General features: G+C 40.0%; 1 protein-coding gene across 3 annotated transcripts; it reads right to left on the reverse strand.

The window, feature by feature from the left end:
- Positions 1 to 14,586: 14,586 nt before the first annotated feature.
- Positions 14,587 to 21,545, reverse strand: LOC115145272 (apoptosis regulator BAX-like). Of its 3 annotated transcripts, none has more exons than XM_029686713.2 (6): positions 21,405 to 21,545; positions 20,494 to 20,524; positions 17,788 to 17,955; positions 17,106 to 17,250; positions 16,905 to 17,009; positions 14,587 to 16,648 (listed from the first exon to the last, which is right to left on the reverse strand). In XM_029686713.2, the coding sequence occupies exons 1-6, from the start codon at positions 21,406 to 21,408 to the stop codon at positions 16,505 to 16,507; spliced, it is 597 nt and encodes a 198-aa protein (XP_029542573.1). In that variant the 5' UTR covers positions 21,409 to 21,545; the 3' UTR covers positions 14,587 to 16,504. The 3 variants fall into 3 exon arrangements, with proteins under 3 accessions (XP_029542573.1, XP_029542571.1, XP_029542572.1); XM_029686711.2 differs by lacking the exon at positions 21,405 to 21,545 and adding an exon at positions 20,693 to 20,976; XM_029686712.2 differs by lacking the exon at positions 21,405 to 21,545 and adding an exon at positions 20,693 to 20,975 and having other exon boundaries at positions 17,106 to 17,244.
- Between the last annotated feature and the right edge of the window lie 252 nt (positions 21,546 to 21,797).

The raw sequence follows: 21,797 nt of genomic DNA on the forward strand, positions 1-21,797 counted from the left end.
CCCACCACATGCAATATGTTAAGCCGAAGCAAAATGTTAAGAGGTATTCGGTGTTAGTCTCCAGCAATGTTACACCTGATGGAGCAATGAGAACCCGCACACACACATCAACACACACGTATACTCGCTCTCTCTTTCTCTCTCACACAAACACACACACACGTATACTCTCACACACCTGCCTTATTAACAGGGATTGAGTGTAGGTTAGCGATTTAGACTGATAAATAATGTAGTGAGCTAAAATAGCAGGCCTCCCTGTATTATAGTAAATGTGTGCTGTTTTTGCACTCCGTATTACCACTAATCCTAAAGAGCTCCTTAGTCAAATGAGACTTCCTCTAATACTCTACACCCCCACACGTCATCAAGCCTCAACAGCAAACCCATCCACTCACACACACACACCTCTTGTATTTGGGAGAAGAACATACTTACACTAACTAACACCAACAAAATATCTAATATATACTAAAATGCATGCATTCGTTTTTTGAAGAAAAAATCTCATGAAAAACAGTAGGAATAAAAATCACACAAAGAAATTCTTATATTTAACAGAAAATCTTTGACAAGAAAAGAGGCAAGCCCAAAATAAGAAAGGTATTTTTTAGTATCACCCATACAACTGTACTGGTTAGTGCTAGATCTCCCAGGGGAGCTGACTCATTGGACCGTTAAATGTGTTTCTGTGTGCTGAAAATAGACTGTATCACACACACCACACACTTATAGAGACTCACCGACCGATCAAACAACAATGTTTTATTTTAAAAGCTGGGGGGGGGGGGGGTTGCTAGAGTTGTATTATTCTAGCGTTCATTCACTACTACTATTATTATCATTATCATTATTGATATTATCAGTGCCATGTAGAGAGCTGGAGAGAACGCAAAGCGTTCTGGGGCTTTCGTGCAATACACGGACTCTGATGAAAGCCTGAACAACAACCGTCATTGTTTTAAAGAAGAGCATCCTAACCCACAGAGAGGGAGGACATAATAACAAACTATTTTTATAATGGTTGTGAGGATTGAAGGGCAGAAGGGATGGAGGGATTCGCTCTTCTTTCTCTAGGGGGCGGCGTTAGGGGTGGTAGAAAAGAAGGGGTGGGGGGTGGGACTCTCATTCCCATTGGTCGAGAGCAGTAAAAGGGGAGGGGCCATTTAAGCAGAGATCAGTATTTCTCCTCATTGACCATATACCAGCCCTACCGGCCATCCCTGCCCTCTTGTATGCAAGTGTGTAAAATTAAATGTAGCTCCTTTCTCTTTTTCTAAATATGGCTCCTCAGAAATCAATCTGTACACATATCAAACTATACAGTCTGCACATGTCAGTGTCAGGTGGGTGTGGCTATACTCAGAAGTGGCTTTGGGTCACCCGTTAGACGAGAGATCAATTTCGGTCTTTTTCATCTTCATCAAACGATCTCCCTCCACTTCCTCAATCCTTTGTTGTCTTCCTGTATCGAGCATTTCACCACATCGCCACACTCACAATGACTCTTATGATTTGAGTGTAGTGATTTTTTCAGTTTTCTTTTTTCTCTTTTGTCCTTTTTGACCCTCCCACCCCCCACCTCCCAACCCCCACCCCCCACCTCCCGGTCCTGGCTGCTGAACCATCGCACCTCACATAAAAAGAGGGCACCGTGAATGGAGGATGGACTGACAGCGCTTGGTAGAAGAACAGAACGAATCAATGACAAAATGAACAAAAAAGGCAATATACATATATAGAAATATGCAATGTATAGAAATATATTTGTATCTATGTATAGTTAATCCTATGGAGATGTGCTGTACGCTGTATGTCTGTGGCACACATGGGAGTTGTGTGGTTTTGTGTGCACAGACATGCATCTACCTCTGGCCCAAGATGCAAGAGTGCCAATTCATCAGAATTACAGATCATTCCTTTCTTTCTCACTGTTGTCTGGGGGGAGGGGGGGGGGGGGGAGGAGGGAAAATGAAGTGTTGAAGGAGGACAAATGTTTTCCCTCCATACCAGACATTAGAAAAAAAAGAGACCAAAACTTCTTAAAATCCTGATTTCTTTTGAAATTGTTTGTTGAAATGTAGAACATGACGAGGTTATAGTGACAATGTTAAAAACATCCTATCTTGATATACCCAATGTCGACATTTAAATTATTGTCATTCTTATGGATTGTATATTTTTCATTTAAGCGGTTGATTTACACAAATGTTTATTTTTGTATTTTCCGATGTCACCGTCGATTTTATCATTGATATTTATTGGCATCGAATGTTGCAATCGATTAAGGTCACGCTTATGTCTCTAACTGGTTGCATCCAGTTCTGTTGCTTGAAATTTGTCCGTTTGATTTTATGTGATTTTTTTGGTTTGACATTCCCATTTCTCCCCCTCCTCATCTCTCACTCTGCCACCTGCTCCTCTCTGACTAGAGACAGAGGGGTTGTGTAAGGACTGAAGGTGACATCTTTTCACATTTCGCAGAAAGTGCATTCTCTATGACCAACATTAGCATTAGCCATATACAGGTCTGGACTGTATACACTCTAGATAGCGTTAAGCTAAAAAGCCTATTAGGGCGACCTCGTTAAGCGAGCGAAGCAACAACAAAAAATACAATAAGACAAAACCGTTAGATAATTCAAAGCTCAAGTGATGCTGTGAGGAGGTTTAACGTTTATTAGATTAGAATATGAACTGTTGTCGTGAGTCACATGACATAGCTCCATATCTGCACTTCATATCTGTACTTATCCGATAGTAGCCCGATTGCCAGTCGGTTCGTGCTCTATTACCAAGTCCTTGTCACTCATTGTCACATTAGCTTGCCAATGACATAGGAGTTGGCTAGACAGCACAAACAGATCTGGGACCACGCTAATCTAATAGTAGTGCGCGAGAATCTGAAAAGCCTTCATCTGTGTAGAGTTTGAGTTTGAGGTGGGAGTGTCAGGGAGGGTGACAGCTTGATCTATAACTATGGTTGGTGTGGATTCCATTTTGATTGCAGTCAATTCAGGAGATGCATTGAATCTCAATTAATTAATTGAAAATTGCCTGTTATATTAAATGTCGGATTGTTTTCAATTCATGGTTCGCGTTTTTATTCACCTCCAGAGTTGATATAATATAAATGGAATTCACCCCAACTTGCACTAGTATTCTTACACCCAGAGTAATAAATATGATCATATAGTTATATATGGTAGTATACATAGATATATTCCATATATATGGTTTTGCTGACATCCAGACACAAGTCTACAAGCTACCAAATCAATATTTTCGAATGTTCTCTCTTCATCCCTACATCCCTCCCTTCCTCCCCTGTCTTCTCCCTTGATCTAGTGCTTTGGGTGTTTGTTCTTTAATTATAGGAATTCTTCTTATACCTGTTATTGGTCCAAATGTTCTGTACAGTTGTAAAGTTTTGACTTATTTCAATCTGCATGGGGTTTCCATTGCAAGCAATAAGGAATTGATATGTCTATATCCACAATCAAGGAAATATGATTTGAGAAGACATCAGATTTGATCATGAGCTTAATGATTGTGTATATATTTACTGTATATATTAAGTGCATATGAATGTGTATATTTCTATACACAACATATAGACTAACAGCATGCTATTAGGGGGGAAAAGCACTCGCCTCTCACAGTTTTGTCTGAGAAGAGTTGAGCTTATATATATGCATGTTAAAGATGTTATAGGGTGGAAGAGACCATTGGTACCCAAATGGGGAGGGGGTTTGGGACAGTTGTATTTTTTAAGGATGGGGAAGGGTAACCAGTGGTCTTGTGTAGCTGCTCTGTTATTTCTTATAGACCTTACCAGACTAACTGGTAATAATAATTACTTTATGATTTATAATTTTTGTTATCTTTTTACAGAGAACTATTCTGAGAGCCCCGTGCTTTTCAGGTATATGCAAAAAGAAGCAGTAACTGTGAATTAATACTAGAGAAAAAAATGATCTACTTCTTCCTTTTTCCATGTTAATCAGAACACGTCTTCAAAACTCAAAATGTCCCTCCGTGAAACCACATCGGCCAAAGCCCACCCAAACCTTACCCACTTTTCAACACACTTCATCACTTTCTCTCCTCTCTGTTCTCCCTCTCTCTTGTTCCATCAATCCATCCTGTCCTGGCCCCCTCTTGCTTGAAATATCCTGAGGTACAGTACATACCCAACATTTAGGGGTTTTAGCATTTGAAAGTAACAGAAATTACTAGTTTTGAGCAGGTTCCAAATTCCCCTGACCTCCCCTATGGGGAGGGAAAGCTCACACAACATTTGCATTATTAGTGATCCTTTCTTTTGATAATAAGTAACCACAAGGTGTAGCAAAACGAAGTAGCACATCATATCCAAGGTTACAGGTTATTAGTTTATGACACATATTGAGTCAAAGCAGATAGCAAAATTAACCTCAACTGTCACTAACAATCTACAAATAGACTTCACACGTAACCAACCGTAGGCTACAGACAGATACACGACTCATTGTTGAGCAAAAATACTAGGTCCTTCTGCATCCTGCACATTTTTTAAACTTAGGTTGCATCTGAAATGGCACCCTACTCCCTATATAGTGCACTACTTTTGACCAGAGCCCTATTATAGGGGATAGGAATAGTCAATGCCCACTGGGCACAACGTGGAATAGATATTGAATTGACGTCTGTGACCGATGGGTGGTGACTATTCCCCCATTGTCACTGGGACAGGAGGGTGCTGCTCTTTGACAAGCAGTAGGAGGCGAGCATGTGACTTTCTAGAATGGATCAGTAGAGGTTGTTGTGATAGGTGGTTATTTTGCTCATTATTGATGGGCAAGTTGATGGTTTCAGTTAGTAGAGTGATGTTCAGGTCTGTGTATTATAGCATGTTTTTGTTCAATCATTGCAGGTAAAAAAAAAACAACTCTGGGAAGAAGTTCTTCAGACACTTTTTAACCAATCCTAAGAAGGGAGAATTACTTTAAGATGCTAAAATGGAGGATGTTTGTAGTCTAGCCATCAACTGACGTAGAAATGAATTTAATAATATCATCAGTGCAATGTTTTTGACTACACCTCTGTCTTCCCCCTTTTCCACATTTCCCCTTTCCCTCTTCGTCAGTCTCCCTCCATTCACAACTCAGGTATATTTCTCTCTATGTTGGTTTAAATCAGTGCTTCCAGACGTAATGTCTATCAGAGCCGAACAGAGAGAAGGTTTGAAATGTTTTGCTTCCTCTCTACTGTATGTATGGACCTGTAAATATTGTATGTCCTCATCCCAGCTCACCTATGTACCCTGTTATGTGATTCTGAGATTGTTTTGTCCCTCCACTCTCCTCTCCCTCCGACACACGTTTCACCCCATCTCGACCTCTCCACCTTCTCTTATTCTTTTTTTAAATTGGTATTTTGAGATGTGCTATCTCTACTGCTTCCATTACAAAACCCCAAAATGAAACAACCCCCACCATAAACGTTAAAGTTCCATCTTCCCTAAAGGTGGATTACAAACGTCTCCCGAGGATAGGAAATGGACAGAAAGACTGTCAGACATTACGTATGATGTTTTGGGGGGGAAGTAGGAACTGTGTATTAAAAAAGGATTGTCATCAAAGGAAGAACCATGAGATGGAGGACAGTTTGAGGAAGAAAGAAAAATACTAAATGAGAGGAGGAAGGCAGCTGATCACTTCTCAGTGTAAGAATGTGTTTTGTCTTCTGTGTGCTGTTTCGCTCTGTGCTTCGCGTGCTGTGTTTTCGCAGTGTGTGTGTGTGTGTAACTGTGTTTTGTGTTTGCGTGTGTGTCTTGTGATTCCGTGCTTCGCCCTGTTTCATGTCTCATTTTTTCCTCCATGTTGCCTATCTGTGTGTGTGTGTGTGTGTGTGTGTCGGCTGTAGGCTGCCTTCATAAAGTATTCACACCCCTTGATTTATTCCACATTTTGTTGTTACAGACTGAATTCAAAATGCATTAAATATAAAGAATCTCACCCATCTGCACACAATACCCCATAATGACAAAGTGAAAACCTGTTTTTAGATTTTTTTTGTGCAAATATATTTCAAATAACTTACAGAAATATGTCATTTACATAAGTATTCATACCCCATGAGTCAATACATGTTAGAATCACTTTTGGCAGTGATTACAACTGTAAGTCTTTCTGGGTAAGTCTCTAAGAGCTTTGCACAACTGGATTATACAATATTTGCAGATTATTATTTTTTAAATTGTTCAAGCTCTGTCAAGTTGTTTGTTGATCATTGCTAGACAGCCATTTTCAACCCAATTTAATCCAAAACTGTAGGCCACTTAGGAACATTGAATGTTGTCTTTGCAAGTAACTCCGGTGTATATTTGGCCTTGTGTTTTAGATTATTGTCCTGCTGAAAGGTGAATTTGTCTCCCAGTGTCTGCTTAGCTCCAGTCCATTTATTTTGATCCCCCCCAAAAAAACTCCCTAGTCCTTGCCGATGACAAGCACACCCATAACCAGATTGCAGCCACCACCATGCTTGAAAATGTGAAGAGTGGTACTCAGTGATGTGTGTGTTGGATTTGCCCACAACATAGCGCGTTGTATTAAGGACACAAAGTACATTTCTTTGCAAAATTTTGTGCAGTTTTACTTTCGTGCCTTATTGCAAACAGGATGCATGTTTTGGAATATGTTTATTCTGTACAGGCTTCCTTCTTTTCACTTTGTCATTTAGGTTAGTGTTGTGGAGTAACTACAATTTTTTTGATCCATCCTCACTTTTCTCCTATCATATCCATTAAACTCTGTAACTGTTTTAAAGTCACCATTGGCCTTGTGATGAAATCCCTGAGCTGTTTCCTTCCTCTCCGGCAACTGAGTTAGGAAGGATCCCTGTGTCTTTGTACTGACTGAGTGTATTGACACACCATCCAAAGTGTAGTCAATAACTTCGCCACACACAAAGGGATATTCAATGTCTTTTTTTTACCATCTACCCATTTGGAAAACCTCCCTGGTCTTTGTGGTTGAATCTGTTTGAAATGTACTACTCGAACTGTGGGACCTTACAGATAATTAAACCCTATTATTGCACACAGAGTGAGCCCATGCAACTTATTATATGACTTGTTAAGCAAATGTTTACTCCTGAACTTATTTAGGCTTGACATAACAAAGGGGTTGAACACCTATTGACTCAAGGCATTTCAGCATTTCATTTCTTATTAATTTGCAATATGTTCTAAAAACGTAATTCCACTTTGACATTAAGGGGTATTGTGTGTAGGCCAATGACACAAAATCCCAATTTTATCCATTTTAAATTCAGGCTGTCACACAACAAAATGTGGAAAAAGTCCAAGGGTATGAATACTTTCTGAAGTGCTCTCAGCTCTTGGTCTGTGTTTAGCTAAACTAACATTCCTGGTGGGCTGTAGTCCTGTATGGGATTGACCTCCAAAATCACTGACTCAGTCCTCTTTCCTAGAAAAGCACCCTATTGGATTATGACTAACCAATGAATTAAGAGGTAGACAAACACCAGCAGACCTAACAGCCCACAAGAACTGAAACCACCCACGCCAATTGTATTGGTGTCTGTGCGTGTGTCTGTGCAAAACTTACAGGCTTTTCTGCCTTTTCGTATTTTGTGTACATGCATGCCAGATGTGCTTTGCAAAAAACAGGTATTTTGTTTGCTTTATCGTCTATTGATCAGTTGAATCATTTGCTTTGAACAGTTGTACTCATCATAACTAAACCCAGCCAGTCAATTAATCAAACACGTGACTATAAACAATTGAGAATGTGAAATGAATTCAAACTCCCATTCAAGCTCATGTTAGGTTAATCATATCAACTAAACTACCCTGGATCATGTAGGTTTTTAAACATCCAGTCGTAGCTGGTTGATTTTCTAGGTTTGCTGGAACTTCCACTGATTCTTCTCCTTGTTTCTCTCCTCTTTTTTTCCAGTGTTGAGTTTCTAAAATTACCCTTTCTGTCCAAGAAGAGGAACAACCTTAGGACACAATTCACCCAGAGCTCCCTACTGGATTCACTGTAGAATGAAGGGATACGTAACCGGAGAGAGAGAGAGAGAGGGAGAGAGAGAGAGAGAGAGAGAGAGAAAAGGAGAGAGAGCGAGAGCGAGAGAACGAAAGAAAGAAAGAGAGAACTGAAGGTGATGATGAGCGGATGATAGAAGACAAAGAGAGTCAAAAAGATTAGTTCATCCCTCCACACCAGAAGCATCCTTCGTTCCTGTGGACTCCTCAGTCAGCACCATCCCTTAGAAAACAAAACTCCAGACCAACTCGTTCCTGTGGACTCCACAATCAGCACCATCCCTTAGAAAACAAAACTCCAGACCAACGTGACAGACTTACAGTGACTCTGAGTACCTGGAAAAGTATCACACTGAAACACATACCTTATGTCAGCATACTTTACAGAGTCTTATTATACTAGGTCATTGACATTGAAATCCCAGACAAATAATAAAAGAAACAAACAATAGAACAGAATGCCCCTAGGAAAGAGCCAAAGGGTTATGGGATAGTAGGACAGTGTTCCACAACTTGGTCGTCATCCTACTGTGTCATAGACCATGTATGCTTTTAACCACTGTCAAATGTTCCCTTGGACAAATTACATCTTACCGGCTCTCAGATACAGTATATTCAATTGTTTTTAAATCTTCCTATTTAGTACTTCAAAGATCGGACGTACAGTAGGGTAGGCTATATAAATAAACAAGCTACTGCAGTGGTCTGAGATGACTCAACATAGTCAGCGTGGATGTGACTACAGAAAAGGAGAGCCAGGCGCTACCCAACGGCCAAATACATTTACATCACAGTAATTGTACTTTTTTACAGCCAAACACTATGCAAAGCTATGAGGCTGAACAACCATTGCATCCAGTGACTCTTGAGTCAGCCCGCTATGGTGACACTACCTTCTTATGTTCAGTCAGTCACACCTGTTGGACTGTTTTCATCGATTTTACAGCCCTCCTCTTACCTCTCACAAGAGACACACTTCAGAAGATACTGAATTATGGGCCCCAATAGTAGAGCAACCAGGCATATAGTATACCAGGCCATTGGCCATTTCATATAAACCTGTGCATAGATCTGAAATACGATACACTCCCTGACTGACTGATGCTGACGCGTGTTGCATGAGAGTGTGTCGGCTGACCCTAACAGATCTACTCATCGACCACTTTGAAGGATGACTTAAATGTAATGTAATGTAAAATGTAATTTGGACCTAAAGAAAACCAGTGTGCGCGTGTGAGAGTGTGTGTGCTGAAGAGTTGAGGAGGACGCCAAAGGAGAGAGACACTGGAAGCATCCGCAACGCGCATGCCAAGAACGGGAAGCGACTGCTGGAAAACAAGGACATACATTGCCCTCACCTTCTCGTTCTCAATCTCTCCCTCTCTTTATCTACACCCCTCTGCATCTCAGCATTGCTCATCCTCCGTAGCAAACTGCATGGCATGATCGGAAAAAAAACCTGAAGAACGAAACGTAGAGAACAAAAGGATGGAGAGAGAGACCAGAGAGACTTTATTTTTTAAAACCAAACAATCAAACAATCATTGTCACATCCACCTTTTTCAAAAATATCCAATTGGTAACTATTTGCAAGTGTCAAGATAACAAATGGTCAACTGCTCGCGGAGAGAGTGGCTACTGTAAAGGTCGCTCTCCTTTCTTTAGAAAGAGCACTGCACCTCTGGGGGGATCAGAAAGGAAGTGCGAGAAAATAGCGGGAACAGGGTGAACTTTGATAAACAATTCCGGGGGAAAAAAGTGAAAATGCATTTTTATTCCTTTGTTTACCAGCATGACTATTCTGCATGAGTCTACTTCTGCAAGCCCTCACCCCACCCCCTCCGTAAAAAAAGAGGGCTAGGAATTGAAAAAATGAACAAAATCGAGAGGAAACAAAAAATATTTATGTTATATGCAACTAATAAAAAAAGAAAAAGAGCAGGATTATATTAAAAAAAGATCTATATTTTGTTTTGGGATAATAAAAAAGGAATAACGAAAAAAAATATAGGATTGCAAGATACACCTTGAACAATGTTTTCTTAGATAAATAAGATACAAACACCACCAAATCTACCAGAGATGAACTATGCGATGAACTTCCCCTGATACTACAACTACTCTACTACTACTTTGATGACTACTCTTCTTGTGCTCTGCTACTTCTTCTTCTACTGCTCTCACTCTCTGGTCCTACCGCCCTGATTGTGTCCCCTGCTGCCAATTCTCTGTCTTCCACCCCACTGTCCATCCAGGTCCCCTCTCCACTGTCTGTCTGTATAACTATGTTTAGTTGGACTGTACTCAGATCCGATGGGTCATATTCACTAGGATCCAAACGGAAGCAAACTGCCCGGAACGGGAGGGACTATCCCTGAACTTGTCTAACACGTTTTCCGCTGCAAAGCTGTTTGCTACGGTGTGCACTAATGAATACGACCATGATGGACTATGTTGTTGTTCTTTCAGTCTCGTGCTCAAGGTGGGAGATGGCAGCTTCACCACCGGGACGCGGTTGTAGACTCTTTAAGGTCTCGGCTAACTAAAGCAGTGTAGCGATACCTAGCGGAGATCACACCTCACACCGTCCCCAGGCTAATTGCCTACAGAGCATTGGGAGAAAGTATCTGATCAAATGAACGAGATTCGCGATGTTTGTGGGGTAGAGAAGGAGAGGGATCGGGTGCAAGGTGGATGGGAAGAAGAGGGGAGGGGCACAACTGGCTTAGGTACAGCTAAAGACAGAGGTGAATGGATCATACCCCCCCCATCATACAATAAATTACATTGATTGGATCGTGTAGCCCAATAACACTGTAGCTAGCTAGGACCTGTAGCACTGCACTGACTGGCCAGATAGTGTCATATTAGCTCAGCCCTGATATTGTAGCTGTACGATGCATAGCTTTGTACTGCTATGACAAAATGTACTGTAGGCCTATTTCCATGATTATAGGGATGTGCATAACGTGTCATTGTGGCATTGAACATAATCCCCCCGCCCAAACTCGCTAACTCTACAGCCCTTGTGACTGTCAACAGTGTTTGTTTTACACATACTGGTGGCCCCCGCGTTGGTGAAGCAGCCATCTTTGCTCCATTTCCTCAGGTGGGGATAGCATATTTCCAGGAAAACTGCTGTTCAAATATGCATGAAGGGAATGCCGAACGGTCTATCTATGCTATCATATTGAGCTTATCTAGATGAATTGTTGTTGTTTCTGTTGATGAACAAAAGCTCATGTTGACCTTCCACCTCCACTGCCTGTTTTGCAGTATGGCTGGATGCATCACACCAGGCACCTCACCGCATGTTAAACAACAGATTGTGGGTTTTTATTTCCCCCTGTTTTTCCATGTTTATTTTCAAGTGAAAACTAATGTTGCTATGTTCAGTTTCTAGGCCTGTTTGGATAATATGCTGCTGATGTAGCCTACTCGTTGTCGCCCTCTAATGGGCTCCAGTGCGTTGCGGGGGATGTAGTTTATCCTCAGTGAAGAGTGTCATCATCTGAGCCGTGGTTCGTCTCTGGTGACACTCTTGTCTAGCCGAGTGCCAGCAGAGCAGGGTTCATCTCAAGGGTGGTATTTAATGTTACAATGGAGGAGGCGTGTTAATTATGTTTGGGGTCACATTCATTGACACTCTCAAATGAGTGTTAACTTGTGTTCACTTGCCAAAACTGTTGCTTTGTTTCTATTTGTTTATTTGTTATTACGCAATGATGAAGATTTTGATGATGTTCCAGAGATGCTGGGGGCTAACTGTACTGAGAACTGAGCAACTACCTATGCAAGAGTTTGACTGTAGCATATGATTATACTTCAGTGTTTCATTGTGCCAAAGGAGTTCAGTGTGTTAGGTCTGTCTGTTATGTGGGAGGGCAAGAATGGGGCAGGGTAATGGTGGAAAAAAAGGGGCAGCTACTATATTTAGCATGGTGCATTGTTTACTGAAGTGTGTGGGGGTTAAAGTAATTAGAATACGGGGGTCAGGGGTCTACCCTGGAGTTTCCCACTCAGGATATGTCCCTGTACTCGCTGTTTTCATTTGATACACTGGATCTCTGTCATTCATCACCTTATGTCTGATTCCTCCCCCCTTTCCTTCTCCTCGACCCCCATTCCTTTCATATTCATTCCCTCTCTCCCTCTTTCAACTCCTGCCTACTCCTTCTTTCACTCTCTCCCTTTCCAAAAAAAAGTGTATTATGGCACTATGTTTGTTACCAAAAGGATGACTTGAAATGATAGAGACATAAGTAATCATAGATTATGAAAGGATGCATCACTACTACACATTTCATTCTGAAGATGGAAATAATTGTTTGTGGGGAAGAGAAGGAGAGGGATCGGGTGCAAGGTGGATGGGAAGAAGAGGGGAGGGGCACAACTGGCTTAGGTACAGCTAAAGACAGAGGTGAATGGATCATACCCCCCCCCCCCCCGTCATCCTTCTGGTAGCACAACCCACACAGACCGTTCCATTTAAAATGTGTGTGTGGGGGGGGGGGGTTATTGTCAGAGCAATAATTTCTTCCAAACCCTCAATTTTGTGGGGGAGTCCAATGCCATTTACTTAAACTTACTGTCAAAGTAACCTTACCACCTCAAAAAAAAAAGAACACACAAAAAAACCTCTTAATGTTTTCATCTTGAATTTATAGCATGCATACACACATCTAGTCTCTGAGTTTTGGGATGGGTTTTCACAAAACAGGTGGTGAATATACTGTGAATAACCGCCACCTTATGTGAATGGCTGTACTACCACAGTTGTGAGTCTGACTGTGTGTCAATAGGAATGTGTGTGTGTGTTTGTGTGTGTGTGGGCTACCTGAAGACACGTGCAGGTGGGGGTGTGTGTGATCCAGCTCCTGAACATGGCCACACCCACTTTAGAGAATTGACAGCTCAACACTTGCATAACTTTACTTGAAACCCAAATACAAAACATATCAAGAGAGGAGCAGAGTAAAGCCAGAAAACCCGCTGTCATATAATTCTCTTTCCCCGACGTCTTCCTCCCTCTCATCCCCGTCTCCTATCCCCTTCTCTTTCTCTCCCTCCACACATGTTTGAGGAAGAAGCTCTTTTTGCATCCTTGTTCTTGTGTTTTTCTAACATATTGTTTGAAGTTCAATTCTAATGCATGCGTGGGAGAAAAAAAAGACGACTTATTTGTGAATGGCCAGAATGAAGTAACTCTCTTTTCGCCGGCAATCTGTCTTCCTCTTTCTCTGTCAGCCAGTGGTGAGAGGATGGGGGGGGGTATGAAAACTGAAACATACTCTTAAAAAAAGAAATCTATATCACTTTTTATTATGTACATTTTTTTGTTATATTTTTGTTTTACTGCAGTGTGGCTTGACTGAATTGGTAGAAATACACTGGCTATCTTTCTGTGTATTGCACTTGGGAGGTGAAATAGGCTCAGTTTCATGAGTCCGATATCTTTCCTGATACACATACAACAGTCCGGGATATCTCAGCAGTGCTAGTAGCATAGCGCCAATCTGTCCATTCTGTTACATTTTTACAGGTCCATCTGTCTTTTGCATCTGTACATCTCTACATATAATTTTGCCTGTCACTTCTTCTGTCTATAACAGTAGATTATTTATCTACTAATCTACCACTCCAGATACAGATATGTCAATATCATTGCTTTACTTACATTTTTATCTGTTATTTTTTCTTATTTGGTGCTTTTATTTATTTTCTTATCATTTGGTGACTTGTTTACTCTTTTGTCTGATTTGTGGTTTTGTTGCTGATTTGTGTTATGATTTTTACATTTGAAAGAACATTGCACTACTAGCGCCAATGCAGCTAATGTTTCTATTGGTCCTGCCAACTGTTGTGACTACATCACCGCTAAGGGAATAAGGCACTGGGTGCAGCCATGCCACTTTCCTATCAGGGGAGAAAGAGAGGGAAGACAGAGATGGAAGAAGAGAAGGCTACTACAATAACACTGAATGGGATTTATGCTATAAAGACTGATACTGGATACAATTTTAATGTCATAACACAGAAAAAAAAAGAATCAAGGACTGTATAAAATATATTTCAATGGAATGTTTATAATTTACCTTTTATATTTTTGAAACGTGTAAAGAAAAAAAGATTAATAAACAGTAATAATTTAACAAACAAGTTTGTGAAAAAAGAGACTTAAACACAGTTCTATTATTAAAAGTATGAATGTTTGAAAGTGAATGCTAATTAAACTGAAAAACTCTTCTCCATTGCAGATAGGAAAAATAAAACAAGAATAATAAAACAAAAACAAAAAACCACCAAATTAACTGGAAAAACAAGCAAATCCAATTCAAAGAGAAAACATCAAAAACTCTATAAAAATATTAAAAGCTTATGCCAAAATGTTCTATTTGTGTCCTGTGCATTCTTTGTACATCTAGCTAACAATTCCTATCACAACTGATATTATGGATCTTACTGATTGATGCTCATGTTGAGGACTATGATTAGGGGTCATAGTTAAAACATGATTATTACAGCACAAACACCGTCAACTCATATTTATTTTGTTTATCCTAATAAAATGGCACATTTAATACATTACATTCAAGTCAAACATCCCAAATGTTTTTTATTCAAAATACATGTTTCATACATTTTTATAAACTTCAAAAATATCAAATCGGTATTCATGTGTTATTTCTGTAAAATATTGTATTGAAAAATAATATGACCTTTCTGTAAAAAAAACAATCACATAACATGATTGTCTGTCTGTTAGGCTTACACTGGTTTCTCATTTCAGGCACAGATACCCTTGTCTAGCAGGATACCAACAAACATGATGCTATACCCTTATAGGAAAAACAACATGATTTCACATGTGAAATTTCCACATGTAACATTTTAACATTTGTAACATTTGAAACCATGTGGTTTTGGAACACTTCATGTGATGACATACAGTTTTATTTTATTTGCAGTTTTCACCTTTGAAAACAAAAGAGACACATGCGAGGACAGTTGTTCACATGTATTCAATACAGAGTTCACATGTTAACACCACCTTTCACATGTGAGAATAACATGTTTTCACCACACATGTGAATTGCAGTTTCACATGTGAAAATCAAATTTTGACTGTGAAAAACTTTCAAATGTTGTGAGGTGTAGTTTCATGGTATCACATGTTGAAATGTTGCAAATGTGCAATTTCATATTATCACATGTTGCTTTTACATGTTGTCATATTAACTTCCCATAAAGATCACATTAAAAACGTGAAATTCATGTTTTTTCCGTAAGGGTAGTGACACAAAATGTACTGAGCTCTGCCCCAACACTTTGGTTTCATGACTGTAGGTTAATATATACAGTGCCCTCAGAACGTATTCACATCCCTTTATGTTACAGCCTGAATTTTAAATGGATTACATTGAGATTTTGTGTCAAAGGAGAATTATGTTTTGAGATATTTTGTTTTTACAAATGAATTAAAAATGTCTTGAATCAATAAGTATTCAACCCTTTTGTTATGGCAAGCCTAAATAAGCTCAGGAGTAAAAATGTGCTTAACAAGTCAAAATAAATTGCGTGGACTCACTCTGTGAGCAACAGTAGTGTTTAAGAAGATTTGGTAACATTAAAACAGAATAATATGCCACACCAACATTAGATAACTATACAGAAAACCCTGAAATTGCTGAGATAAGTACATGAAATCAATGATTAGAGAATAATCAATCAAATTAACTGAAAACTAAAATAGCAGTACAGATGGCTCTCTTTTTCTAGGTGCAGAGATGTAATACAGTATTTTGTGTTGAAAAAAAAAGTATTAAATCCATTTTAATCCCACTTTGTAACAACAGAATGTGGAAAAAGTTGAGGGGTGTGAATACTTTCTGAAGGCACTGATAAAAAAAGAGTTTAATTTTATTTAAGTTGAGGTAAATTGACTGAGAACACATTCTCATTTACAGCAACGATCTGGGGAATAGTTACAGGGAAGAGGGATTAATGAGCCAACTAGAAGCTGGGTATGATTAGGTGGCCATGATGGTATGAGGGCCAGATGAATTTAGCCAGGACACCGGGGTTAACACCCCTACTCTTAAGATAAGTGCCATGTGATCTTTATTAACCACAGAGAGTCAGGACACCCGTTTTAACGTCCCACCCAAAAGATGGCACCCGACAGAGGGCAATGTCCCCAATCTTTGCACTGGGACATTTTTGTTTTAGACCAGAGGAAAGAGTGTTTCCTATTGGCTCTCCAACACCACTTCCAGCAGCATCTGGTCATCTTATTTATCCGGAGCAAACCAGAAGGTAGGTAACTAATAATACATAGACTAGGTAAACAAATGTATTTGTGTGTGTGTGTGTGCACGCCCACACGTTTGCATGTCATGTCAAACAATTGCGTTTGAACCGGAGTGGGACTGTGTATGTGTGTGTGTGTCAGGTCCTCCTGGCCAGTTTCCAGGTGATAACACTACCTATTATGACACCTCCGAGGAAGACCAGGATGAGCCCTGAGGACCGGGCGCTCATAGAGGATATCCTCTCCACCTGTACACGTGCCAGCGCAGCGAAACTGTTCATCTGGGAAGAGAGAGAGTTAAAGAGGGGGAACAAAGAATGATGAGGAGAGAGAAAGTGGGAGGAGAGAAAGAGGGGGAAGAAAGTGAGAGAAATCAATGACAATCACAGTTCAGTTGTCTTTAACAATAGTTAATACCACGTCATGCACAACAACCAAGACCAAGTTTATATTAATATAGAATATTGCCCATTCTGTTAACTTTAATACAAAGGGGAAACACTACAGGGACAGCCTCTGATGGTATCTATATCTTACCCATCCTCCATGTTTCTGGATCCAGTCCAGTAATTTGCTTCTGAAGTACTCCAGAGTCCACTTCAGAATGTCCTTCACTAACTCGGGGAGGTGAGCAATCACTACCTAGCAGAGATGAAAAGAGTGTTTTAATACACACACAGTGATTGTACTGTACATCCAATAATAATAACAAAGTAACAAGAACTCTGTATAACATACCTTGACAGCTATCCTCCCTGCTACGTAGAACAGCACAGCAATTCTCTCCCAGGTGATTTGACCGTCCTCAAATACCTTTTCTACCAAATTCCAGTAGCTGGTCTTGCTGGTCATTTGCCCCACCATTCCATCTATCACACTGTTGCTTGGACAGGCGGGTTGAGGGAGGTAGGGTAGTAATTAGACTACTTACTTAGACCATTGTAAACTAACACACAGATAGACAAGCATACTCTATATTCATATTTGTTTAGCTACCCAGCAAAGCAAAATTGATTCTGTGAAAGTTCCCAGAACATTCGTTAGGTTGCGGCAAATGTTCTCATTACACAAAAAAAAATGTTCAGTTGTGCTGATAATTATTAAACAATGTTTGTATAAAACATTCGCCTGATGTTGCAAAATGTTCTGCTGTGGTTATTACAAATGTTGTGCATAACATTTTAATGAATGTTAGAACATTCCAAGGACACTTCATTTAAATTGTTTTCTGAAGAAAAAAAATTCTAATGTTAGATAAAACCTTAACTTAATGCGAATCTTTCGATAATGTTCAGAGAATGTTCCCAATTTGCTGGGTAGTCTATGCATCAAATTCATCAATGTGAATTCACATAACAACAGTTTGAGAAATTTAACAGGTACTGTAAAACACAAAGCAATGGCTCCAATATCAACTGACTCGTCCAGCTCCCTGTTCTCCTTGAAGGCGTCTCCGATGGTACGTATCATCACAGCCAGCTGTAACACCATCTTCTGCTCCTGCTCACTCTCCAATTCCTGGGTTTCTGCGGAGACCACTACCGGGACCTGTGATGACAACACCTCATCCAGCTGCTCCTGCATCACTCTGGGGACGAGAGAGCATTCTGGTCCAGAACCACTCCTTCTTAAAGCACATACCCTGCTGTAGCCTACTGTGTGTCAAACTAAACAACTGTTGTCACGACACACGGTGTCTGATGGTTTTCATTTCTTCCTTGCACTTAGCTAACAATGTAGAGAATACATCGTTTTTTTGCTCTCTGTTTTTGTCAATTCCCAACCCCATGGAAAGTGCACACATGCATACACATCCAAGCAAGAGGTTGGAAGCAGCCAGTGGTATTAAGTACTTAAGTAAAAATGTTTAAAGTTTTTTGGGGGTATCTGTACTTTACTATTTATAATTTTGACAACTTTTACATTTTACTTCACGACATTCATAAAGATTTTTTAAAAACTTTTTACTCCAATTCACACACTTTTCAAGAGAACATCCATGTATATCTCTACTGCCTCTGATCTGCTGGACTCACTCAACACAAATGCTTTGTTTATAAATTATGTCTGAGTGTTAGTGTGCCCCTGGCTATCCATAATTTAAAAAACACAATAATTGTACCGTATGGTTTGCTTAATATGAGGAATTTGAAATTATTTCTACTTTTACTTTTGATACTTAAGTACATTTTAGCAATGCATTTACTTTTATTTTTATTTTACCTTTATTTAACTAGGCAAGTCAGTTAAGAACAAATTCTTATTTTCAATGACGGCCTAGGAACAGTGGGTTAACTGCCTGTTCAGGGGCAGAACGACATAGCTCAGGGGTTTGAACTTGCAACCTTCCGGTTACTAGTCCAACGCTCTAACCACTAGGCTACCCTGCCGCCCCATTAAGTACATTTAAACCTGAATATTTGTAGACTTTTACTCAAGTAGTATTTTACTGGGTGAGTTTCACTTTTACTTGAGTAATTTCCTGTTAAGGTATCTTTACTTTTACAAAAGTATGGGTACTTGGGTATTGGGTACTTTTCCCACCACTGGAAGCAGCCACAGGTTTACAGCTACACTACCGGTCAAAAGTTTTAGAACACCTACTCAATCAAGGGGTTTCCTTTTTTATTTGACTATTTTCTACAGTGTAGAATAATAGTGGACATTACAACTATGAAATAACACATATAAAATCATGTAGTAACCAAAAAAGTGGTATACATTTTTTTATATATTTTTTATTTTTATATTTGAGATTCTTCAAATAGCCACCCCTCACCTTGATGACAGCTTTGCAAACTCTTGGTATTCTCTCAACCAGCTTCACGAGGTAGTCACCTGGAATACATTTCACTTAACAGGTGTGCCTTCTTAAAAGTTAATTTGTGGAATTTATTTCCTTCTTAATGCATTTGAGCCAATCAGTTGTGTTGTGACAAGGTAGGGGGTTATACAGAAGACAGCCCTATTTGGTAAAATACCAAAGTCCACATAATGGCAAGAAAAGCTCAAAAGTTTCTTCAAGTGCGGTCGCAAAAACCATCAAGCGCTATGATGAAACTGGCTCTCATGAGGACCGCAACAAAAATGGAAGACCCAGAGTTGCCTCTGCTGCAGAGGATAAGTTCATTAGTTACCTCAGAAATTGCAGCCCAAATAAATGCTTCACAGAGTTCAAGTAACAGACACATCTCAACATCAACTGTTCAGAGGAGACTGTGTGAATCAGGCCTTCATGGTCGAATTGCTGCAAACCACTACTGAAGGACACCAATAAGAAGAAAAGACTTGTTTGGGCCAAGAAACATGAGCAATGGACATTAGACCGGTGGAAATTTGTCCTTTGGTCTGCAGTCCAAATTGTAGATTTTTGGTTCTAACCACTGTCTTTGAGACACGGTGTGGGTAAACGGATGATCTCCACGTGTGTTTTTCCCACCGTAAAGCATGGTGGAGGAAGTGTTATGGTGTAGGGGTGCTTTTCTGGTGACACTGTCTGTGATTTATTTAGAATTCAAGGCACACGTAACCAGCATGGCTAGCACAGCATTCTGCAGTGATACGCCATCCCATCTGGTTTGGGCTTAGTGGGCCTATCATTTGTTTTTCAACAGGACAATGACCCAACACATCTACAGGCTGTGTAAGGGCTATTTTACCAAGAAGGAGAGTGATGGAGTGCTGCATCAGATGACCTGGCCTCCACAATCCCCCGTCCTCAACCAAATTAAGATGGTTTGGGGTGAGTCAGACCGCAGAGTGAAGGAAAAGCAGCCAACAAGTGATTGGTATATGTAAGACTGTTGGAAAACCATTACAGGTGAAGCTGGTTGACAAGAATGCCAAGAGTGTGCAAAACTGTCATCAAGGTAAAGGGGGGCTATTTGAAGAATCTCAAATATAAAATATATTTAGATTTGTTTAACACTTTTTTGGTTACTACATGATTCCATGTGTTATTTCATAGTTGTGATGTCTTCACTACTATTCTACAATGTAAAAATAGTAAAAAAATAAAGAAAAACCCTTGAATGAGTAGGTGTTCTAAAACTTTTGACCAGTAGCGTAGGTGTGTCCATATGATGCATCTTTGATTAGTTTTGAGTATATGTGAAAGTGAACTCACCTTTTCAGCAGGACCTCTCCTACCCTGTCATCTGATGAACAAATAAAACAATTAAATCAAAATCGGCTTAGGTCGTCAACATAAAAAATAATTATAAATGTCAAATAGAACAGAATCTTGATAGCTAGCAATAACAATGTACTGATAACTTGGATACATTGTTGCAGTGATGAGACATTGCACTGGCAGAACTAGCTACCTGATGTCTCTACACACGCCATTGACAGTCCACACCCAGCCCGAACGATAACGTTAGCTAGCGAGCTGTAACTTCAGAAAACTTCAGTATAGTAACTGTAGTTATTCTCTTATAACAGGATACAACTATTCTAGCTCTATTTGACAGACGATGGTTGTTGCTGTTTTATCTCTATTAAGAAAATATGGCATTCCTTTGAGATAATATGCCGAATCAAAAAAAAATTAGGAATGGCCTCTGACGACAATAAGACTGAACAGTCGAATGAAAGCGGAGAGCAGACGAGCAGACAATCCGCGCGTGCGCATTGTCAATATGGGTCCTCACGCTAATGTGTCCGTGTGGAAACTGACTACCATACACAACTTGCTAGCTGATAGCTTCTTTAGCTAGTTGATTTTTGTCCGTCTAGCTAAAGCAGAGGGCGGCAACTAAGCTAGTGAGGGTGAGGGGTAGCGCGACAGGGCAGAACAACCTTTCTTCAGGCAGCTCCCCTCCTTTGTTAAGGACACCAGCAGTATGATCTCTATCATGAATCTCTTGATCCTCTCCCTGAGAATACCTTGTTAGTTACTTTTGATGTTGAGTCATTATACACTAATATTCCACACGAGGGCGGTATTGAAGCTATGGAACATTTTCTTCTGCAACGTGACCCTAATGAACTACCTTCCAGCGCATGCATTGTAACATTGTCTGAAATAGTACTTACGCATAACTCAGTTATTTATCCTATAACTTGTCCTTGTGGTAAAAAATGATGTAGGTAAAACAAAGCGCGAATTAAAAGTACGTATCTCAGAGCATCGTAGCACCATTAGGTGTAAACACTTTACTTATCCAGTTGCGGCCCACTTCTTGGAGGCAGGCCACTCGATTTCGTCTCTGCGTTATATTGGCATCGAACATGTCACCCTCCCTAGGAGAGGGGGTGACCTTGATCATTTATTGTTAAAACGAGAGGCTGCCCGGATCTTTAATTTAAATACCCTTGCGCCCTTCGGTCTCAACGTAGACTTTGATCTGAAGCCATTATTGTGATTTTGCCATTGTAATTGTTTGTAAACTTGTGTAGTTAAATTAATCTATGATCGTATGCTATCCA

Source organism: Oncorhynchus nerka, linkage group LG17 (genome assembly GCF_034236695.1).
Source record: "Oncorhynchus nerka isolate Pitt River linkage group LG17, Oner_Uvic_2.0, whole genome shotgun sequence".
In the NCBI taxonomy this organism is placed as follows: Eukaryota; Metazoa; Chordata; class Actinopteri; order Salmoniformes; family Salmonidae; genus Oncorhynchus; species Oncorhynchus nerka.